We start from the raw sequence: 22,908 nt of genomic DNA, 5'->3' as shown, positions 1-22,908 counted from the left end.
TCCTTTCTACTCTGTGCTTTCCATCTCTCTTTGGTGTGTGATATGAGCTGCTCTGATGAATTCTAGCACCTGCCCACATGGAACCTGTGGAAGTTGAGGTCTGCAGACATACCTGAGCTATGTGCTATTCAACCACAGCTCTCAAAATCATGGCAGTGATTATATTGAGTTGATTGCTGCAATAAGCCAAGGATCAGCAAGTTGTGTCTTTTTGGCCTCTATTTTGCCATATTGTCCTGCAAATTGGACCAAATATAAAGGCAATATTGAAAGTCTTTAATTATGAAATAAGGGATCACAATGTTAGTATGGAGGAAATTGTGATGAATTTTTAATCAACCTAGCCTTGTTCTTGGTTTTGCTTACACTTGAGAAATTAATCTGAATTAACTGGAGGAATAAATTCAAAACAGGTTAGTTAAACCACTTTAAATGCACTAAAGTGAATTAAACTACACTGAATTAAGGCCGTTCTAGTTAAACTACATTAAAACCCTGTGTGAACACTCATTTGTAATTAAAGTGGCTTTAGTTCACAGCTTTAATACCAAATAACTGTGTAATGCCCATGCCTATGTAGAGTGTTGAGGAAACTGGCCTGCTCATTTAACCAACTTGGTAAATGGAATTGAGTGATGGACTCATGCTAGGAGAGGTTTTAGCTGCAGATCTGTTTTTATTCTAATCTGTCTTCTGTATTGTCTTAAGGTGTTTAAAAAAAAAAAAAAAAACAGAAAAAAGCATGACACAATCCTTGGCATTTCCTGCTTTCTGAAAAGGGAAGCCAATACCCAAAAAAAGCTGAAGGCAAAGTGTTGGCCTATATTGCTTGCTCCAGTGTGGACTTGCCCTAAATATATCTGTAATCTACTGCCCTCCCTTACCAGTGTGCTTTCTCTGGGAGATGTCTGTAGGAGATGAGACGGTGGAACCCGTTCTCTGTTTCCATGGTGCTCTTCCCTGTTGCAGATGGATCCCTCATGGAAGAGAATTCATCCCACTACCGTGGGAAAAGCCTCTTCCACAGCACATTTCCTGCCCAGCCTTGCTCCTCCACAGTGCTGAGCACAGTAATTGGCCTGGGAAGGCCTGTCCCCCGTGAGGAGATAGGGATGGTTTAGTGCTGACATCAGCAGTGGTTTCCGCATCCTCCCCCCATATCACATTGGCCAATACAGGGTTGGCTGTGTTCCCTACCCTTCTGTAGGGGCTGTGGGATGAGTGACATCCTGAGACACTCAAGTATCTCAACAAACGCCTGGTACAGCATTTTTTAAGTACTGAAAATCAAGTCTCTGAACACACAGCATGTTCAGAGCAAGTTGATGAGGAGGTCAGAGTGTTCCTTGTATTGCCAGCATTAAAAAAAAAAAATCAGTTAGTTTAGTAGGAGATAGCTGCTTATCATGTGTGAGTACAGAAGCTTTTTAGAGAGATGTCCTGAAGTCTGGAAGAAAAAAAAAAAAAAAGAAAGTGGTGTAGGAAGTAGTGTAGGCATGACACTATCCCACAGCAGTTTCTTTTCTTGCTAAGATGATTTCCGTCCTTCATGGAATAAATAGAGATGAGTGCTCCTTTGGCAGCAGCCCAAGTTGCTTCATTTGTTCTTCTGGGTGAACGTTTTTCTCTTCCCACACTCCTTTAACCTCTTCTCTCTGTTTTATTATCACTGTCTCAAGTCGCTGCATGGAAATACAGAAAGAATACTAGCTGCAGATTCAATGGGGAGCTTTCTTTTGGCAAAAGCTAGCTTTAAGGTAAACTGCTCTCAATCTGGCAATGATTAAGACAGCTGTGTTCTTGAGGTGCTCAAAAGCTGTAGCTCTTTTGTTCTGTGGGCTGAAATGATGAAGTTTTAAGATGAAATACCTTTCAAATCATTGATGGAAGATTAAAAGTGAAACTGCAGTGCTTCTCAGGAACCACCTGAAGGCTTTGGCTTTGCTCTCAGGTTTCTTAAGAAGTTTCAGTAGAGTTTCTAACTAGTAGTAAAATAGCAATTGTCTATTCCATGTGAAGAGCTTCTCACTATTCCCTACTGCTCTTAGTGCAGTCAAGGTTTAAAGAATGTGGTAATTGGAAGTTGGATAAATTGAGATTGGTAAAACTTGTACTTGAACACCTGGATTGTTTTGAGCCCTTGTGTATTCAGCATTAACTTCTTAAACCTAGTCTGCTGCCAGCTCTTTTTGTGCCAAATAATCTTCATGGCAGAGGGGACATGGTGGTGTGAAGAAAGGTCCCTAAGCCAATACGCTTCTGTAAAGTCAGGTGATGAGCAAACAACATTTATTGCAGTGGTATAAACCTTGACATTTAACATTAATGCAACGCAGAGTTTACCTCCTGCACTGTGGTGCCTTGTGGCTTTATTTAGGCTTTCCCCCTTTCTAAGGAAATAAATACATCTTGTGTATCCCTTTTCTTATGTTCTTATGTAGATCTCTTTTCTTTGTGACTTCATCTGTTGGATGGGAGGAAGTATCCTCCTGTAAGTGCAGTTTCAGCAGCTAAAATTACCCTTCCAGGAGCACAGTCCATAGATACATTCAGGTAACTAGGGGTGTGGATCACCCTTTGGAACTTGCAAGCTGAAAGCAGCTGTTTCACATGGGGATTTTTCATCCAGCAGACAAGGCTGTATCTTGGTTTATTTGATCCCCAGTGACATAAGGCAGGGTCTTGGAGAGCAGGGATTGAGCAAACTGAAGGCTCATCTCCCTATAAGTCCTTAGGAATGATATCAACACCATACCACGTGGAAGAGCTGACCAGCCCCTGGGTAGCTTTGTGGGGAATGTTTTTGCTGTGCTCTTTGTTTCCCCTTTCTGTACATGAGGATCTAGATGTTTTCTGCCCCTTTTTTGGCATCTTACTCCCATGGAGCTGGTAAGTACCACGAATCCCAGCAACCACGCTGGAGCTGAGAGAGGCTGTTAACACTGCAGCACCATCCCTGCTCAACACCAAGTGCTTTCAGGTCCTGTGGTGCCTTTCCAGGCTCGCAGTGCTCCTGTGGTTACTTCCCTGTGTGCAGCTTTTATTTTGAAAGTGCTTCCTGACACTGTAGCTTCGTCTCCTGCCAGTCTGGCAGATATCACTTGGATTTACTCTCGTTTTCAGGGACTGCTCTGTCTCTACTTCTGCCATTAGTGTCAGTGCAGTGGTAAAATGCTGTTCCTCCAAGTTGTCTCCATTTTCCTGTAAGGGCAGTTCATGCATCATTTGCTATAAAGGTTCTGATAGCTCAGCAAATGTTCAAAGACGAATTGATGCTCTTTTGTGGCAAAAGGCCCAGTGCATAATTTTACATTTACTTGGGATAATGTGGCCTTGGATAACCGAGTCCCAGATTTACTGTTGCAGGATAGAATGTCTAAGGATTTATCCAGCCTCAACCCCCCTATTTTAAATACTGTAGTTTAATCCTGACAAGCAGGCAGAGGACTATCTTTGGCTGTGACCAGGCTTTCACTGCCAGCTAGTCTCTGGGTCCTAAACTCACTCATCAGTCAGAAAGATTAATAACTGCTCTGCTGGATGATTTCACTTGTTGTCATGGCACATATCCACTAATGGAAAACAAATATTCTCTGGAAAATGAAATGCAGATTGTGGTATAGTGGCCAGATAAGTCCTTTTGGGCAGATGCAAATTTAAAGCATGTATTAGGTGTCCCTTCAAAGCCAGGACTTCAGGTTGCTTGCTGGTTGGCAATCTAATATTCATTTTTCCTTTTTTTTTTTTTTAAGTGTTTCCTTTCAATGGGGGTGGTTCTCCTACATCTGGAGCTGCAGTGTGCATTTTTTGCTGATAAAAGATTTGCTGGGAGGATGTTTTCAGCTGAGTTTGTCTTTCCAGCAGTAATGCCTTTTAGCATGTGCAGGAGGGTTGAGGGTGTGAAGAAAGAAGTGCAGGCGAGCAGGGCAGGAAAGCTTTGCCTTACAGCAGCCTGACATGTATAAAAAATAAAGAGTATCCCTGAGGAGCTTTGGTATGCCAAATGTGTTAGTTGAATTAGCATCGAGTGCTCATGCATGGCAAGGCTTCAGAAGTGGGGGAATGTGGGGCTCCAAGTGCAGCTTCCCTCTCAGAGGCCCCTTTCTGCTCAGGAACTCAAGCAGCACTCACACCATCTGGAGAAAGCATGGGAAAGGGGGATTGGGCTTTTTCCCTTCCACCCCCACTCCTCGCTGGTAGAGATCCCAGAGTTCCCTTTGCACAACGGGACTGAGTTTCTGCTCTTTAGTTTGGGAAAGCAGCACCTGTGAGCTCCCCCCATCCCAGGGTGCTTAGTGGGCTTTGGGAGGGCTTCTAAAGGCTGGGAAAGCCAAGAGCAAGTGGCTACGTGGAGTATCTGTGGTGCAGCACTTGGGTTTAACTGGTGTGGACCTCGTTATGTATGGCTGACGTTTCTTGGCTGGGAAGGGCCTTGTGTGGCTTGTTTGCCAGGATAATCACTCAGCAGGGAGTACCTATGGAGCAGAGCAGGGGAAAGAGGGGAAAGGAAAGCCTACAAAGAGCAAGTTCCTACCAGACCCTGTTAGAAATAGCCACCAGTTGTGAAAGTTCTTTACTTCAACCTCAGCGTTCTTTGTTGTATTCCTTTTGATCAGCAGGAAGTTATTGTTTCAATCAGGAGGAAGCATATAAATGCCCTTTAAGGAATTTCTGCATGGGGAGGAAAAGAGATACTGATTTGAAAACCCAGACCTTTGTTCTAGGTTAGCTGATACAGATCTGTGTCTGCATTCCCAATATTGGGGCAGCAGTAAGTAACTTGGAACCTTTCCAGATATTTAAAGAATTTCTAGTAAGCTGGCATTTGTCACCACTAGGAAGGATTTATCAAAAAAACCTTATGGATAAAATTGTATCCTTTTGCTTGATTCGTGCAGGTGGGAAAACGTGGCTAGAAATGGTGTTGGAATGGATTTATTTTTTAAAATTTTATTTAACAAAATTGGTTTGCATTTTTTGATTTTAACCAGGATTTTTTTGAATAAAAAGAGATTGAAAGGGAGTTAAACACTTACAACTTCCCTTTCCTCCAGGAACATGGCTAGAAATAGGTATAATTCACACTAATTCAGCTTGTGACTGCTTCAAGTGTGTCTGTAGCATTCACGTTTGTTGTACCTATATAAGTGGATGGTGTATGGAGGGGTTTAGCGTTTATTCTGGGTCTACCTTGAACAGAAGCATTGCATGGAGATTAATTTTTAAAAAAATTAATCTCATGCATGTATAATAAATTCCACCCCCTTTCAAACCCACTCATGCACTTGGATTTCTAATGAATAAGCCTCTATATTTATTCATGAAGATTAAAAAACTGTACAGATAGAGGCAGCTGGCTGAACTATTTTTTTTATTATTTTTGTTCTCTAAATCTGCTGACCTGTGATCAGTAGTAAAGAGGAAACCCTCTGATTAACTTAGGCTGTTTGCAGGCTGGGACAGACAAAATGGCTCAGCTATTTACTGCTGAGCGACTGAATGTGGTTTCATTGAGTGGGACGGAGCAAGGGGGATGAAAAAAATCGCCTGTTTATATTTTAAAAATATGCCAAACCCACAAAATGACTTGTTTTCAAGGTATGCCTTGCAGAGCCTTCAAACAGCCGGGCGCTGGCTGACCTCCCCTGCTGTGGGCAGCTGTGACACCCGTCTCTGTTCCCCGCAGGCCCTGCTGCTGTTGGGTGGCATCGCTCTCTCCTGCCTGGCTCTGGACCTGCTCTTCCTCCTGTTCTACTCCTTCTGGCTTTGCTGCCGCCACCGCAAGAGCGAGGAGCACCTCAATGCTGACTGCTGCTGCACGGCCTGGTGCGTCATCATCGCCACCCTCGTGTGCAGGTACGGCCCAGCCCAAGGGCATCGTCCCCGTTCTCTGGGGCACCCTGTCTCACGTCCTCACACTTCAAATGCTCTGTCTCTAGTTTGTGACTATTGGCAATAATGCCTCTTTCCATTTGATGTATGTATGTTTTGAAATATCTGTTATATATTTCCTTCCTTTCTACCACTTGCAGAGCTGCCTGGTGGTTTGAGCAGTGTGAAAAGGAATAGCTAATGTCCTGCTCTTTGATACTTCTCAAGTGATAAATCTGTCCTTGGGAGCTTATTGCTTAAACAGGATGGATACAGCTGAAATATTTATCAGGTCTAAATGCAGATTTCTCAGAATCTGGTGTCCAAAAAGAATTACTGTGTGGGAGAGTAGATTAGGAAGAAAGAGACATAGATGATTCTTTTGGATTTGGAAGGATTGGTATTCGACTGGAGGGAGCATTCAGATTTTGTAGCCTGTGTAAGACACTGCTGCATTTTGTTATCTGTACTAATGTGCCATCTCCAAGGGCTGCTAATAATGGTGCCGGGGTCAGCAGTGTTTCCTGTTATGACTGAGCAATAGAAGCTTTTGGAGGTGAGGTGGAAAGAAGGATTGCTGAAAAACAAGAAAAAAGCCAGTAATTAGTGGAGAATGGGTGCAGGAGAATTTAAAAGGAGATCATTTCCTCAAAAGTGAATGATGGGGCATTTAAAAGCAGGGACAGGTTTGCAGACATGCAAGCAAGGAAGGAGCCTTTGATCTTATTTTGACTTGGGGAGAATGAGTACTCTGGATGTGTGCCCTATATTGAGCACTTTCCAATTTGTGTTTCTTTCCAATTCCAAGCATCATCTACTCTTGCCCAAGACTCCAGATGGTCTCAGCTGCTTTGTGGGTCTGGCAGGTCTGGGGGCAGTCCCCTAGTCAGAGAGGAGGGAGCAATGAGATGATGGTATCTGGCAGTGCCTTGTGGTTTACTTTTTGCGTTAGCCTGCCGATAGGTGGTGGGTGGGGTGTGTGATCCCTCGGGAGGTGAGGTGTTCCTTGAAGGCCAGGCTGGGCTGCTCGGGAGCCAGACTGTGCTGCTGATGCACTTGTGTATTTGCTCTTTCGAGGCACTCACTTAGGAGAACAGCAAAGCATTGAAGTGTTGGAACAAACAGTGCAGAGCAGACATTCTGTGGTGAGTTTAGCAGCTGGGGGTGGATTTGCCTGTAGAAGCAGGGGCTGAGGAGGAGACCTTGTGTACCAGCCAGTATTGCTGTGTTTGCAAAGAGCTCTTCCATGCTTTACTGATTGCAAGTAGGCAAACCACAGAACAACTTGCAAAGAAGAAATCTCAGCCTCATTCACCATTATTTTAGTGATCATAAGAGCTTCAACTGCATCCATTCCAATCCACTGAGAGAGCTGTGGTCCTAGCCCTTTCTTACAGAAGCTCTGGCTGATGCTATTTATAGTTGTGCTGCTGCTACAGGCCCTTGTTGGCTATGGTTATGCAGCAAATGTGACCGAGGCAGCTGCTGCCTTGTGGTAGTTGTGTTTGGTTTTGCTTGTAGAAATGGTGAGAAGGAGGTATTCTGCACTTTTCCAGAGCGTGTGTGAGATAATTTAAAATTGGAAGGGCAGCATATAAATTCTGATAAACTTGATGTCAAACCCACAAGCTGGAAAGCTGCTTAGGCTTCCTCAAAATCTGAACCACTGGTTCTCATCCTTGGTGTATGCTTTGTTTCTGCAAGTGTTAAATGCAGAAAACTAAGGTTCATAACATAGGGTTCTATCTGAATCTACCGTGACATTGAATGACCATTTTCTTGACTTTTTAAATTAGTTGTTTTATTTCCTCTCTGAAATCAGCATGCTTGAGCAAGAGCAGGTTGGTCCCATCGTGGTGAGGAAGGTGCTGTCCAAGTGCTGCTGCTCTCCTGCAGAGCAGAGGTTGATTTTCTGCCTCTCTACAGCAGCTGGGTGCCACAGTGCCCTCAAATCAGTGTCTCTTGGCACTCTGGGCTCAGTGTGTGCCTGGGAATGCAGATACAGCTCCTGACAAGCCAACTCCAACTGTTGGTATCTACCTGTGACTTCCTGATGGCACAGATTAAAGATTAGCCCACCGGATATATCCTATCCTATCCCAGCTGTGTGTCACACTTAACGGGAGACCCAGGAGAGCAGCAGCTGCCCTAATGGGGTATAAGGCTGTTCTGAAAGGAGCCTGACCTGGGGGGCAGTTTTGTGACACTGTTTGGGTGCTGAAGCAGCAAGAGATTCCAACCAGCAGCAGGTCTGGTCAGTCTGAGTACTTGGAAGTGGACTATAGTCTTCCTAGCTGAGAGCTAGTTAACTCTGGTTAAGTCCAGCTGTGCCTAGAACATGCTTCTCTCTAGGTTTCCTCAGTCCCAGGGGGCTGGTTGGGCTTGGAATCCTGCTGTGGGCTTGGAATCCCTGTTTCCTGATGACTCAAAACAGGGAGAATGCTGAGCCAGCAGAGACATAACTGGTTAATAGGAGCTCTCTGACAAAATGTCTCTAATGAGTCTTCCCAATTGCTCTAGACACAAAGCTGCAGGAATGCTTAGCCTAGATTGTTCCATGAACACTTACTTCAGTTCTAGTCCTTACCAATTTTGATTGGTTTCTGTGTATGGGGAGTTGTCTTATAAAGCACTTCATCCACGGGTTAGGCGACCCTAACACTCCCAGAAGGGAGCTCAGCTCCGAAGGTGGGGAGAAAGCTTTGTGGAGAGGGTATCAGAAAGAAATGGGTGCAAATAAATGCTGAAAACTTGCTTTATCAAGTGCCAGTAATAGCAGTTTCCCCTGGTGCGAAAGTGCAAGGTGGTAATTAGACAGACAAATTAACATTCCTCCTGAGAACTTGGAAGTCTAAAAAGGGCTCTTCTTATGAAGTTCCTGTAATTAAAGATGACTTGGTGTAGTTAGATTATTCGTTTCTAAGTATGTGATGTGAATGGCTAGTGCTCATCTTTTCAGACTGGTTACTGGGTACCCAGAGGGTCACAGTGGTATTACAGTAGGAGGATCTCATCACCAGAAGGCACATATATCCTCTCTATGTCAGATTAATGCTCTGATGTTCATCATGTGTAAGTGCAGAAAACATTTTTTTGGTTTTTTGCAGGTCATGCTACAAGCAAATCCAGAATTACACTTGATTTGTCTTTTCTGGTTCTTTATCCAGGTGTCTAAAGCCCATGTGATTCTTGCATACACACAGTGGGAAAGCTGCTCTCCAGACTTGAATTTCTTGAGTCTTGCTGAAAAGTGATCCTGAAGTATGTGGACAGCCTTCAGGAGTTTAAATCACACTGTTGTATTTGTAGGAAAAGATAGAAATCCTGATGTGCACCTCTTCCATCTCACTTGTGTAACTCTTCAAAGAGCTGGTTGTGTACTGTGTCCTGTGTGTGTGTGCGCACTGGTGGTGATAGCTTTAAGCTCAGAAGTGCAGTGTTTTCTTGACTTAAATAAGTGGGTTCCCTAAAACTTGACAAAATTGAGTAGCCAAGCAGCTTTTTAAGTGCGGTGTTGAATAGCAGGAACATTTTAGATGGCCTGTAAGACCTTGATAGATAGATTTTTAAGATGTTATTCAAAAATATGAGTGAGAGGGAAAGCAGAGGAGAGGTGGTGATGGTAGTAGAGGTGACAGGAGACTGACAAAGGTAGGTTTGGGAGGAGGAATTGAGGATGGGACAGTATGGATTTGGAAGGAGAGAGGGGTGTGTGCACTAGGAGGGGAGTGCAACAGAAGCAAGAATGGCAGAAATAGAGATGACTTTCCCATAGGAACGTTGAATATGTGTTGGAGCATCTTCCAGAGGGTGCTAGGGTGGAAAAGAGCTGTCATTCAGGAATGCTCTTCTTGTATCCAGGCTGTGTGACAGAAATACAGGCTTCTCCCTTGGGTGATGATTTTGTCATCCTGTACTGGGAGATGGATCTGCTGTATCTTAGGCTACTGTGCCTTCCAGGGTTCGTGCAAGAAGCCCTGTGATTTATCATGACCTCAAGGACTTATGCTGTTGGGTTGAGTTGATCTACTTTTATTTTAAAAGAATGCACTTAAATAGAAGGAGCTCCTCTGTTTCCCTTTAATCACATAAAAGGTAGTTAAAAACTAGTGTAAATCCTTAAATCTGCTTTAAACAATAGCAACTCATATCAGTGTGTGTGGGCAGGGATTTGAAACAACTATTGGATTTAGATGAAGCCAAATGCAAACAAAGCCAAGCAGCAGCAGTTCCCCCCTGCCTGCCCTTCAGCTCTGCCCCCTCCTCAGGCACAGCTGCCCCCAGCCCAGGCTTGTGGAATGGTTTCCTTCCCTCTCTACCATGATAGGAAGGGGAAGTGCCACAAAACTGTATGGCTTGCTCCTAGGGGAAGAACTGGCTGTGTCAGAGGCCCTTGCCAGCACAGGATGTGAGTGCAGAGCTGGCTTTTGCTGGGCAGGAATGGAATAATTAACACTTTATGTGTAATTTGCAGTGAATGTGTGATTCGCATGTCTACAGGAGTTTATTACCTGGATTAAATGGCTTTTATCCCAATATTTGTGCTGTGGTGTTTTCTTTCAGGAGCAGTGACTGTGCCTGGAGGGTTGGGGCAGTGGGAGCTGTGGTTTGTGCTGGGCAGGATGGGAAGCCTATGGAAAGATGCTGGAGGTAGTTGTGCCTCCAACAGGGCAACGAGTTTAAAGTCACTTGCTTGTACTGCCAGCACTTCATAGCAGGTACTTTTGAGTAAACTGGCTGATGTACCTCTCTGTGCAGCATCCCCAAGGACAAGGTGGCTGCTGCTACTTCAGAGTGCTGTTTCTGAGTCTTTCCCACCAAAACAGTGCTACTGTGCTGGGAATACTGAGAGCCAAGCAGCAGATTTTGGGCACTTACCAAGTCTTTGCTGAAATAATAGGCTTCTAGTAGCTGTAACAGGCTGAATAGAAATTGCTTGCTAATTAAAGGGGTCAGATCTGCCTATTCAATGTCAAGAATGTTCTGGAATTTGTTTGGTGCCTGTGGTAGAAGCAACTGTTAACGTTTTCTGCAGCTCTGGAGGCTGAAAGGGTCTGTGTGAATTTCTTTGCTCTGATAAGACAAGGGGAAATTCAAGCCATGGTTTTGCAATTTCTGTGATGGGATGCTGAGTTGCCTTATCCTGGGCATAGCTTTGCATCTGTAATCTCTCTACTTTAGGGGGAGGGGGGAGTGTTTCTTTTTTATCCCCTCCACCCCCGTGCACCCCAGGCATGTCTTATCAAGCTCGGATAATAGCTGCAACCAGGGAGGAATGCAGAGGGTTTTTCTCTCTTTAGTTATCAGCAAAATTTGCATTAGGAAAATGTTTGAGGAATGGTGTTCCTGAAGAAAGAGGCCCATTTCTTGTATTAATGCTAAATATTTTGTTACATAGCTGCTGCCTTTCTTTCTGTGTGTGAAGGCTGCCTCTTGTCCCTAGAAGACTCCTCAGCTGAGGTTTTTATGGGCCAAGCTCTCTATAATTTATGGAGATTCAATTGGTGGAAAAAGCATGAGGCTGACACAGATTTTCCTAGTGGATCTGCTTTCAGTTCATGATCTTTGCTTCTATTTCTTGTCACGTACAAGGAGAAATATGACCATGTGAACTACATTGTTCTGCTCGCTCTTTTGAAGCAGATGAGCCCAGGAAAGTAGGGATAGATGTGTCTTCCTGCAGGAGAGGAGCGAGAGCAGGAACAGTACACAAAGTTGTTGTGAAGGAGCTAAAGGTTTCATCCAGAATAACTTTAGGTTTACAACAGGGTCATCACCACCACCTTCCTTTGCACTGCCACAAACACAACCTTGGTGTCTTGAGAACCTTTCTAGAAAAGATCCTGAGTGCTCTCAAGCTAAATATAATATGAGAACAGAAAAACTGTGTCTTGGTAACGTTTGTTTGCCCTGAGTTTAGTTGTGTGATCCCTTCACAAGTTCTTTCCTCCTCTATTATTAGGAAATATGGGCTTGGGAAGAGGAACTGTGAGTTCCTGCAGCGATCTCTTAATAGAAGAGGTATTGCTGACTTGCATGAGATAATCCTCTGGTTGCAACTCATTTACAGGTTCTTCCTCCTTTAAGTGAGGCTTAAGCTAATATGGTTTACTTCATAATTGGGGCAGATTGATATGTGTGGACAGTTATGGAAAATCAGCTGATAGGTGGTAATTTGCTAAGCAGCTGGAGTTGAATTGTGTCTGCAAGCTTGAAATTCACTTACTTTAAAAATAAATAAGCCTTTTGTCCCAGTAAGTTACTAAGCTTCCCTTCCCAGTACTCTAAATCAGTGTGACACAAATGTTTCTAATGGGAAGATAAATCAAGATAATGTTCATAGATATTTCACAGGGTAGAGAAGAGGGCATGGAAAATGTATCTGGAGGAACCGCCACCATGGGCAAGCAGTCAAAGCAAGCTCTTTGTGTCCTGCTTTAAAAAAATGTAACAAAATAATCTGTATTTCATGTCCAGAGAAGGCACGTGTCTCCTGGCACAGCAATGGCCTCTTGCAGAAGCCACTGGAGAGCTGCCTGGCTGGATTTCTGGCTGTCCGTGGCTGGACTTGAGCTCCCAAACAGTTCTCTAGCAGATTTTCATTATTTTACTGTGAATGAAATACGCATGTTGTGTTCTGCTCTTCACCATATAGATGCTGTGTGGAGACTTGGTGGCTGTGAATGTTTACAGGTGCATTTTTTCAGTGATTGCTGAGGAGCAGGATGACCCCAGCTCCCTTTGGGAGGGAGCGGCTTCTGTTTCTGTGGAAAGCGCTGGTGTGACTACCCAGGCGCTGTAGCCATAAGCCCTGTGTTGCACACTTGCCTTTCAGCTTTACCTCTGCCCTTTGTTGCTTTTTCTCTCTGCAGTGCTGGAATTGCTGTGGGCTTCTACGGGAATGGGGAGACCAGTGACGGCATCCACCGGCTGACGTACTCGCTGCGCCACGCAAACCGCACCGTGGCCGGCGTCCAGGAGCGGGTGAGCACCGCACCACGGGGCCTGTGGCGAGGAGCAGCCTCACTCAGCACCTCTCCTCTCGAATCCGCCTGTGCCTGTGTCTCTTCCTGTTTTCTCTTCGTATCTGGGCTTAGAGATGTGCTAAAATTTCCATTAGTGGCGGGGTGATTTCTTCCGCTCTTCTAAAAATAACAAAGCGAACGCAGCTTGTTAAATGAAGTCTTCTCTTTGCTAGGTTTAAAAACAGCTTGTGATCAGCTCTCTCTTCCACACCCGGAAGAGGAGGCAGGCCAAAGCAGACAAATCTTAGTAAAATGTAGCATTTTAGTACCATTGGTTGTTCCCGTGCTGTCTCTAATTTCACGGTATCATAGTGCAACCCTGATGGCTGCAAAATGTGTGCATGTGTTAAGGCTCAGCTGAGGTGCCATCGTTGGACTACTTGCAAACAATCTCCCTTATAGATGCTTTTAAGTTGCTTTTGAAGGGTAAGCGGTCTGAGGCTCTTAAGACAGAGAACTGGTAATCTGCAAGCTGTCCATGACTTGCTAGTAAGAATGAATTCCCTTTTACTGCCTTGGCTTCCTGTACTTTAATTATTTTTTTTTTAAATTTGTTCATCCCCCTTTTTCTTTCCCATGCTATAGGTACTGGACACTGCAGTGGCCCTGAACCAAACAGTGGAACCAAACTTGCTCGTCCTGGAGGAGATGTTCAAGAAGCAGACGGACTATCTGCATATTGTCCAGAAACTGCAAAGTCTCTTGGATGATCTGGTCAGGCAAGCAACTGAGATCCCCTTTTGGAAGAATGATGAGCTGTCTCTGGAGGAGCTGGCAATTCAGATTGACCTCTATGACTGGTACAGGTGTGTAACATGCTGTAGTGTAGAGGTTGTAGCATCTGCTTTGGCCTGTTTTGCAAATATTATGTGCATGTTCTGGATGGCTGAGCCAAAGGCTCTCTATATTGCTGCAGGTGCTCTTGGCCCACGCAGCTGATTTGTTTCTTACAGTAAGATTGCATTCGGTTTAAATCAAAATGCACAGCTTTTTTGTCTTAGATGTCTTTATTACCAACTGATGAGAAACTTATTCTCAACACACAAAATCTGTAGTTTGTATTCTAGCACTGGGGGAAAAAACCAGATATAGCTACTGCTCTGTCCTGATAAGTGCATAAAGAACACATTAAACAGAGTAGAAAGTGGCACTAGTTCTGTAAGTTAACCACACCCTAGCATTCCTTTTTGTTAAACATATTTAGTAAGATATTGCATCAGTGGTATTCCACAAAAGAAAAATCTCTATCCAAACATGTGGAATAAATAATGGAAGCATTTCGTAACAAATATCTAGGAAGTTTAAGAAGCCCCAATGGCTTTTCTTCCTCTGATGATGACCAGTGCATATAACTTCACACTAGAAAACACTAGCAGTCTCATTTCTCAACAACTATTTGTGCTGAGTGTGTTGTGTAAATGCTTTTACCTGCCTCAACTCCCAGTCCCACAAATACCAGAGATCTCTGAAGATTAATCTTTGGAGGTGGTTTTGGAGAAGAGAAGGGCTGTGTTTTCCCCATAAATCACAATACTTCTTGATCTGTGCTTTTTACACACCAGTTTTCCTTTGCAGACAATGTTTTTGTTTGCTGCAGGTGGCTGGGATACCTGGGCCTGCTCCTGTTTCATGTCCTGATATGTTTGCTGGTGCTCTTTGGGCTCATTAGAAACTCCAGGGCCATTCTTATGGGGTAAGTCCTGACCCAAGGACAGGGCATAAGGAAAGTCAGCTGAATCCAAGTGCCTGCTAGTGGGAACCTCTGCCTGTTGTCAACTGATGTCAAGGACATCTGAAACTGAGCATCTTAAATTTGCCATTGAGTAGAGAGATATTGTAGTGTGTAGCTCTGTGGAAACAGGGCTTCATGCAAGAGATGTTCACAGGAAGGTTCTTGAGCTATAAAATGCAGTGTTACTGGTGTTCATTGCCTTCTCATCGAAGGTGAGGAACTCATCCAGGCAGTCTGCTTTCCACTGGGTGGCATTGGAAGCCTCCAGTTGTTGGGAGATAGTAATGTGAACATTCTTCCTTAAAATTACAGGCTTTAAAAATCTCCCCTTAATTCTCTACAGCTGGGAAGGCATTTGTTAATTGATGATAAGCATTGCATGTGTCTACACAACCTGGTAGCATTGCCTTCCCTGTCACTATCTGCTCTTGTTACCTGGGGCTGTCACACCTGAGGGAACATTAAACTGAGAACAAGCAATGGTTTGCACAGTTATGAGAAGGAGTCTTGTTGCCATGGTACTGCAATGTTAATGCATGTCTGTTTCTCAAAAGCACCGAAAATGCCCCATTACAGGAAAAAACTCTTCCTCTCCCTGTCTTGTAGCTTGACATATTTGGCAAAGATACTGGTATCATAAGCATAGTGACAGTTTGATAACTGACATGGCCAAGGGTTTATCCTGGTTCGTGGTGATGCCATTAATAATTGGAATGTGTATTCAGATTTATTATTTACCAGATGATTTCATACCTGGCAGGTTATACAGACAAAAGTCCAAGTGTATGCACAGATGGCAAACCCAGGGTTTAAATTAGAATCTCATTCTCTGTTAGCCAGAAGTTCATATTAAGGCATTCCCTAAAGGGAGCACATGGCATAAAGAAACAAGTGTATCACAGCCAGGCAAGATGGTGAAATGCCAGTTTTAGATCTTTTAGCCAAGCAATCAGTTACTGACCCAGTCATCTTCAGTTAAAGTAAAACAACAAATGTGTCTTATTGATTAACATGCTCAGCTGGAGGCACCAAGCTGTGTTGTCCTTATGTCATAAACCCACAGAACCTTGCTGATCCATGGCTGATAATTTTTGCATCCATTTGGAAAAGGCATAATAAAGTCTTAAGAGTCTCATTTCAGAGTGCAGCGCATATGTCAGTCTGGTGAAACTCCCTTACTTCTGCAAGATGAGGCATAGATCCATTCACAGAATAGGGGTTATTTAGAATTAAAATAAGTTGGTAAACTGAGAGACAGGTTTTTGGTTTTTTTTTTTAGTGGAGACCCATAGGTTTATTTTTTTAAAACTCTAGTATTCAGTGAGACAAATGTAGCAGAAAAAAGATCTGTCCCTTCCTCACAGAGATGCTTGTACTAGATTTGAATAAAAAATGTCTTGGTTATGAACAGGTTTTTGTATTGTTCAGGGTGTGGGTGGGAAGGGATCTACTTATGTTTCAAAGCCTGAGGGAAAAAGCATCCCTAAGAGAGCAAGCCAGTGTCTCTTTACTTTGAAGATAGAAACAGATAAAATGAAACTGCTTATTAGTCTGCAGCCCTGTACCTGAGGGAGTTGAGGAGCACTATAGCCTAAATATCTCTACCACTCATACTGACAGCAAGGGCGAAAAGCTAATGTGCTGGTTGGGAAGTGTAAAAGCCTTTTCCATGAGTGTCTGCACCTGAGTGTCACTGAGGCCACTGCTCTGTCATCCCTCTGCCTTGTGTCTGCTTGACAGCAGACACATCCCACTATTTCTGTCAGTAATGAGGTCCAGCTGTCAGAACAGAGTTTTAAATCTGTGTGGAGATGGACTCGTGTGGCAGTGGTAGGCACCTGAACTGTGGTTCCAAGCTGTTTGCCTGCAGGTGACTGGCTCTCTCCTGGAGCTATGTGGGATGCTTAGGAGCTCTTTGGGTGCACCAGCTTGGAACCAAGGTGTCCTAACAGGGGCTGTGTTCCCTCCCACCATCTGTAGCTGTGTTGTGCTTACATCCAACAACCTCATATATTGTAGACACAGGAGAGATTTCTCCAATTTTGGATCAATATGGTTTTGTGGGTTTGTTTTTTGTTTTTTTTTTTTTTTAATTTAGCATATTTTTCTTTGGGTATCTTTGGACCTGGAAAATGAAGCCCAGAATGGAAACAGTGAAAGTGATGGGACTGCAGTCAACCTCCTGCCAATCTGCCTCCCCTACAGCCACCTCTGTGTCTTTGTGCCTTTGGTTTCTCTGCTAGAAGCAGGATAATACTTTGCTTCCCTACTTCTCCCTTCCCCTGTAGCTCCAGGGCTACCAACAGCTGGACATGAACTTCTCTGGTTGCTGCTGTCCATGACATGTAAAATAGGATAGTTTATCTGAGGATACAGTCAGTGGTTAATAATTTTTTGGGTTTAGTAGTTGCTTTGGACTCCAAATAATACATCTTGTGAAAGGAACTGCTTGAAATCAGAGCTGCTACATCTGCCATCTGTCTGTCTCCCACAGGGTGTGCTTGCTTGGGGTGTTTGCCCTGATTGTCAGCTGGGGATCCCTGGGCCTGGAGCTGGCTGTCGCTGTGGTAAGTGGCTCACATCCAAATCCCATTCACCCTTTGCTGCAGGTTTAGCAGACACCAGATTAATGTTATGCTGTGCCTGTTTTATAGCATATTCTGCTCTAAGTAACTGTCCTAATAATTTCCATCTAGGAAAAGTACATGAGCTGCTCCTTCTCCATGGTGGGGTGCAGTAGCTTGTACTCCAGCACTGCTGTGGTTGTGTAAAGCATCGCTGGTGGGGATGGTGATGAGAGACTTCAGCATCTGAAACACCCCTAGAATAGAAGGTTCCCTGAGCTTAACCTGGCTCAACTGCTCTGATGCTGGTGTGCTTTGATACTCCTTTTGTCTTCCATCTATCCAGGGCTCCAGTGACTTCTGTATCAACCCTGATGCTTATGTCTCCAAAGTGGTTGAAGAGAATGCAGTGCTCAGTGCTGGTAAGTGCTGGGACTGGCTTTGGCACAGGGTTCTGCAGCTCCAGCTGTCACACAGGAGCATGGCAGTGACTGAGAATTTCAGGCTGTGTTTGAAACAGAGGAGCTGGCGTACAGTGGGAAACAAAATGTGTGGAGCTCTGGAAAAACAGCATTCTGGTCAAAAGTGTACATGTATGCATCAGAACCACCTTCAGAACCTTTCTCCTGCCTTGACCCTTGGGTGGAAATAACTGATAAGATGGAATAACAGAAGTCCCTGGATTATTTTGCTTTAAATGTAGCACTCTTGGGTCATGTTTTCCTCTCTAAGTGACAGAACCATGGCAGCAGCAGTGTGCTGTTTGAGTTGTCATTTTTAAAACTTGCTCTTGGGTCTGTATTCCTCAATCTAGAATACTTATTTTTATATCTGTTATCAATAGTTTATATATAATTTTTTTCTCTTAATGGTGGCTATAAATAGTAGCCTCTTTGAAGGGTAAGTGAATGGAAACTGCTGCAAAGAAGTATGAATTTCCCTTTCCATTATAAATGCAGTATTTTGACTGCTTTGTGTGTCCTGTTCCACTTAAAGCATGTGCCTGCATCACAGTGGCATCCAGCTGAAGCACTGATATATTTGGGGTTTGTTGCTCCTAATTTAGACTGAAGTGGTTGTTGAGATGAGGGGTGCCTCCAGTTTGAACTTCACTGGGGCAAAGATGGCATTCAGAGCCATGGCTTAACAAAAAGGTGATTGGGTGTCTGCCAGCAGAGATACAATAAGTGCTGAAAAGGAAAAGTATTTTTAGGACTGAGTTTGCTGCTTAGTTACCAAAGTTAACTTTTTTTTCCTGCCTTCTCTCCCCCGATAGTTCCTTTATGTAGTTCTGTGTATGGTAAAACACAAATAGGCAATGGCGCTGATTTGTAAAAGGAGTGACTTGTGTTTTTTCTGGTTCTTATTTGGTGGAACCAGAGAACTTTTGCTGTGTGTGCAGAAGGTCTGTGCTTAGCCAAATGCTGTCTCTCAGTGTGCAACTGGCAGGAAATTAGGTATGTAGCTATGGCTGAGGATGCAGGGATTGGAAACAGTAAAAAACATTTATGTCTGGAGACAGAATGTAGTATAAAAGAATACGTACAGATTGATATTGCAACCCTACATCTTATTTTTGGAATGCCTTATTTGTTGATCTCCTGGGAAGGAGATGATAGAGCCAGGCAGTGCTCTTTGCAACAAAGAAATGTAGTGAGGGAAGAGAATGAGTGTTTAGCATAAGATGAAAAACCTCTCTTGGCTGTGAAGGTGACAAAGATGTGGCTTCAGGTGCCAAGCTGGTTTCCTGGTTGTCCAAGGAAACAAGTGGGTCAGTGAGGCTGAGGGGAAATACCTGATGCTAATGCCAGCTGTGTGCTGTGATAAATTGTTAACCCAGCTTAGCTCTGGAGCGTGTTTGGTAACAATTAGATTGACCCTGGGAAGCTAAAGAAAGGCCCCTTTGTGCTACTTCTCCATTTCAGTTGTCCTTGTCTGCTGGACTCCTGTGGTTTTCCATTGATCAGTATCATTCATTTGGAGGCTAACAGGGAGTGCAGGGCTGACATTCCATCCCTCCTCCCACATTCCCCGGCAGGGACAGTTGGCTCCCCCAGGGGAAAACAGGCTCTGCTCCTGCAGCACCACCATCTAACAGCTGTTAGAGCTCCATAAACAAGTGATTGGGTCTAAGGGAAATGTGAAGAGGAGGAAGAGCAGGTGCTGCCACAGGCCTGGGTCAGTAGAGTGACCCCTCCATGGGCTCTGAGTGTGTCAGCTCCTGCTGCCAGGAGCATTGGTGAGCACCTTTTCCTTTCTCCAGAAGGAAATCTGTCCAGCTTCTGAGCCTGCCATTGCGCTAGGCAGCTGCTTGGTAGATGATTGAATCTTCTGTCTTCCCATGTGGGTTTTCACTGCTGTGTCATAGTTTATGATCAGGAAGTTATGGAAATAGCTCTTGGTCCCCAGTCTCGAGATCTTCCTGTGCATCTGAGCAGGAAGAAAAATGATGACATGAGGACTGCAGTGTGGCAATTACACTTTAATCCAAATAAAACCTGTTTAAAAGTCTGGAATAAGTGTTAGTATCCCTTGGCTGCAAATTGTAACAGCTGCTTTGTGATCGGCTGAGCCATATGTACAAGGAGAGCGATGAGCTCCAGGAGACAGGGACAGTCAGCATCGATGCTGTCCTCTCAGAGGAAGAGGCCCTGTTTGAAAGCCCCTGGTTCCAGTGCTTTATACTCTCTGCTTTGCTGTCTCTGCTCCTTGGATGATGTTCTCTAACATTACCAGCAGTGTAGACACACTAAAAGAGAGTGTGAGTGGCTGGAGGGGTTCAGGTAGATCATGGAAGAAGACTGTCACAGGTGTAGGAATCATGTTTGCTGTGGGAATCACTTCAGCTGAAGTTGGGCTGAGTCTTGCTGAGGTATCTGCTTCTGGCCAGTGCTGAGGTCTGGCCTGCTGGGCTGGGTGCTGCCATTTAATTTTAAGTATATGAAAAGCAATGAGTAATCCTAAGAAGTTTGGTAGTGCTGGGTCAATTTTTCTCTTTAATCACTATTTTTAGCTGTTGTTATTACATACAATGTATTGTAAGATTCTCTATGCTCTGACATTCTGACTGGGACTGAGCCATCAATATTTGCAATATTTTTTTGCTGGTGGCAGTTGTAGTTTTCACAGAAAAATAACTGAGTTGAATACTCGGCAACTAGTATGTTAATATTCCTGTTTATGTATTAATTGCTGTTTTCAAATCTAAGTGGAATTAATGGAGCTGAGAATAATCTGATTAAGTGCATTATTACTGTCATGTTTTTAGCTAGAGAGATGTTCTTGTTTTGCAGCTAAATTTGTGCTGCAGTAAAAAAATGATGGGGGGAGAAAAGGGAGGCAAAGAACTTTAATGCAGGTTTCCTGGAGAAGGAAATACTTAAATAATTTTGCAGAAGAGGCTGATGTATGTGCCTAACTCATCCTGTATTCATTAATTGAGATAAAGCCAATGGAGTTGAACAGTGGCTGTATAATCAGCTCCTGCTGCTAGTAAAAAGACTTGGTGCAGCCAAGATGTTTATTTTCCAAGCAGGAGGCCATCTTCTAGTCCCATTCTTTTTCACTGATATTATGTTATTATCAGATGATTTGTTGCATAAAATTAAATAAAAAGGCACAATCTGTCTAAACAACAGGAAGATCTTCCTCCAGATTCTCTTACCAGAAATCTGCATGGGGAACAGCCACTCTCTTCATCCGAGGGAGCTGTAAACCTCGGGGGATGGATAATGGAGCCTTTTAGCTCCAGTCCAGCCGAGCTGGTCAGGCTGGATGCTGAGGCTTGGCTGCTGAGATATGAGCAGGGAGGGTTCTTGTCGTGCCCAGCCTCCTAATTGGCCCCCCATTGATGCAATCTCATCTTGGAAGTCCAGAGCTGAATCAGCCAAAGCACTGACACCATCACTGCCTCGGTTTCCTCTCTAGAAGTAAGGTCAGAACAAAAGCTCAGGTGGGGCATTGGTGTCTGCACAGTTATTACCTGAGCTCAGAGTACACTGCAGGAAAGAGTTTGTCCAAAGAAGTTCTCTTGAGAATCCTGCTGAGCTGATGTTGGCACTGAGAAGCTGTTTTCCTGCCTGGTTTTGTTGGACTCCTGATTAGCAGAAAGCTTTGAGTGGAGGGCAGATGGGACAGCTACAAGCTCTTTGCTTTCACCAATACAAGAGTAGGATGTATCAGAGAAATTAAATGTTCTGCAGATACCTCCCTTTGCTGTCAGACTGGTGCCTTAGGGAAACAAAACTTCTGGTGAGGAACACATTACCTGGGCAAGAAACTCCAGCCAAAACAGCTGCCTTCCTTTGACACCACAGGTGCTTTCTCTGATGATTGAACCCACAGAGACAGCCTCATCTGGGTGTGTAGGTAAAATGAGCACTGCTAAGAGAGCACTCAATTAGGGATGAAGAAGAGCTGGGAAAAGCTGTTCTAGGTGTGAGGATTTTCTTTGGAACTAGGATCTTTTTTTCTGATTTCTCTCTACAGACCTTCTCACTGCCTTTTGGCAGGTGCATAATGCCATTTTTGCATTTTGGCTGGGCTTTGAAGTGAGTAGTAAGTCTCCATGGTTGCAGAAGCAGTAAGTAGTTCTAGCAGCTGAAGCTGTCTTTAGTAGGAAGCTCTACTTTCCTTTCTAGGAAAAACAGACTTTGCAAAAATAAAGCATTTCTGGTAGTTCCCTTCCTTGCCTTCTGCTCCCACAATGCCTGTGCACCAGGAGTGAGTCAGGAGGACTGCTGCTAGCAACAGCAGGCATGGGCAGCTGCAGATGTGACCCCACCTAACCCTTCTGCTATGAACTAGATTGCCTAAAGGCCAGCTTCAAAAATCAGATCAACCTTTAGGAATTTTCCTTGAGAGGAAAATGCATCAGAAAGATAATTATAGAAAGAAATCGCCTGGAGCTGTTAGCAGAGTGCAAGTGATGGATTAGTGTAGCTGTTTTCTGGTCAGAAATATGAGACTTGGTGATGTACAGGATAGCCTCCACCAGGTTTAAAACAGGTGAAGAGTCTTTCCTCTTTTCCTGATGGCATGGAGGCAGGGGGCACGGTCCTCTTAATTTCCAGGCTTTGCAGTAGAGCATCACCTTAAGGCAGCTTCATTGCCTGTTGTAGCCACAGATTTAAAGCACCACAGCTCGGGCTCAGTGCAGGGGAGAGCTGCTCCTGATGGCTGTGCCTTTTTGGGAAGCGTGTTTTGTGTAGAGTGTCGCACTTGTCAGCAGCAAAGCCAGTGCTACCACAGTGATTCCTTGTTGATCCTGCCTTCCAGGGTGAAGCAAGGCAAGCACTTATTTCACTGTACTGCTTTTTGCTTCACTTGTAACCAGCAATCTTTATCCTGGGCTTACAAGCTGCGAACTATGATATCAGGAACTCTCATCTCCAATCTGCCCGCCAGGGACAATCTAGAAGGCCCTCAAGAAACGTTTCTAGAGCTCTGCATTAGCAGTATGTCATGCTTATTGCACTTACAAAGGCGATGTAAACTTGATACCACTGTGGGAGCTTAAGAGAAACCTTTAGTGGTTTGTTGGTTTAAAATAAATAGGTGACAAGATCAGAGCTCCTCTGGGTCACCGTGTGTGGTGCTGTGCTGTTGTCTCAGTGCAGGTGTGTTTTAATCCTTTTTCACACAGCCATTGTGTGTGATTTATGAGCCAGGGAGGAGCAGCCCTTTCCTTGGCTCAGCAGTTGTGGACAGTCACTTC

General features: G+C 44.2%; 1 protein-coding gene across 3 annotated transcripts in view; it reads left to right on the top strand.

Moving 5' to 3' along the window:
* Positions 1 to 22,908, top strand: part of TTYH3 (tweety family member 3) — a 74,317-nt gene that overhangs the window by 31,608 nt on the left and 19,801 nt on the right. For all 3 annotated transcript variants that reach the window (XM_032125506.1, XM_032125505.1, XM_032125504.1), the window contains exons 2-7: positions 5,687 to 5,856; positions 12,744 to 12,855; positions 13,482 to 13,702; positions 14,494 to 14,589; positions 17,123 to 17,195; positions 17,539 to 17,614. In XM_032125506.1, coding sequence (XP_031981397.1) covers positions 5,687 to 5,856; positions 12,744 to 12,855; positions 13,482 to 13,702; positions 14,494 to 14,589; positions 17,123 to 17,195; positions 17,539 to 17,614 — 748 coding nt within the window. The remainder of the gene's footprint in view (positions 1 to 5,686; positions 5,857 to 12,743; positions 12,856 to 13,481; positions 13,703 to 14,493; positions 14,590 to 17,122; positions 17,196 to 17,538; positions 17,615 to 22,908) is intronic.

The sequence above is a fragment of the Corvus moneduloides genome, chromosome 16 (assembly GCF_009650955.1).
Source record: "Corvus moneduloides isolate bCorMon1 chromosome 16, bCorMon1.pri, whole genome shotgun sequence".
Classification (NCBI taxonomy): Eukaryota; Metazoa; Chordata; class Aves; order Passeriformes; family Corvidae; genus Corvus; species Corvus moneduloides.
This window is presented reverse-complemented; position numbering and strand designations above follow the sequence as displayed.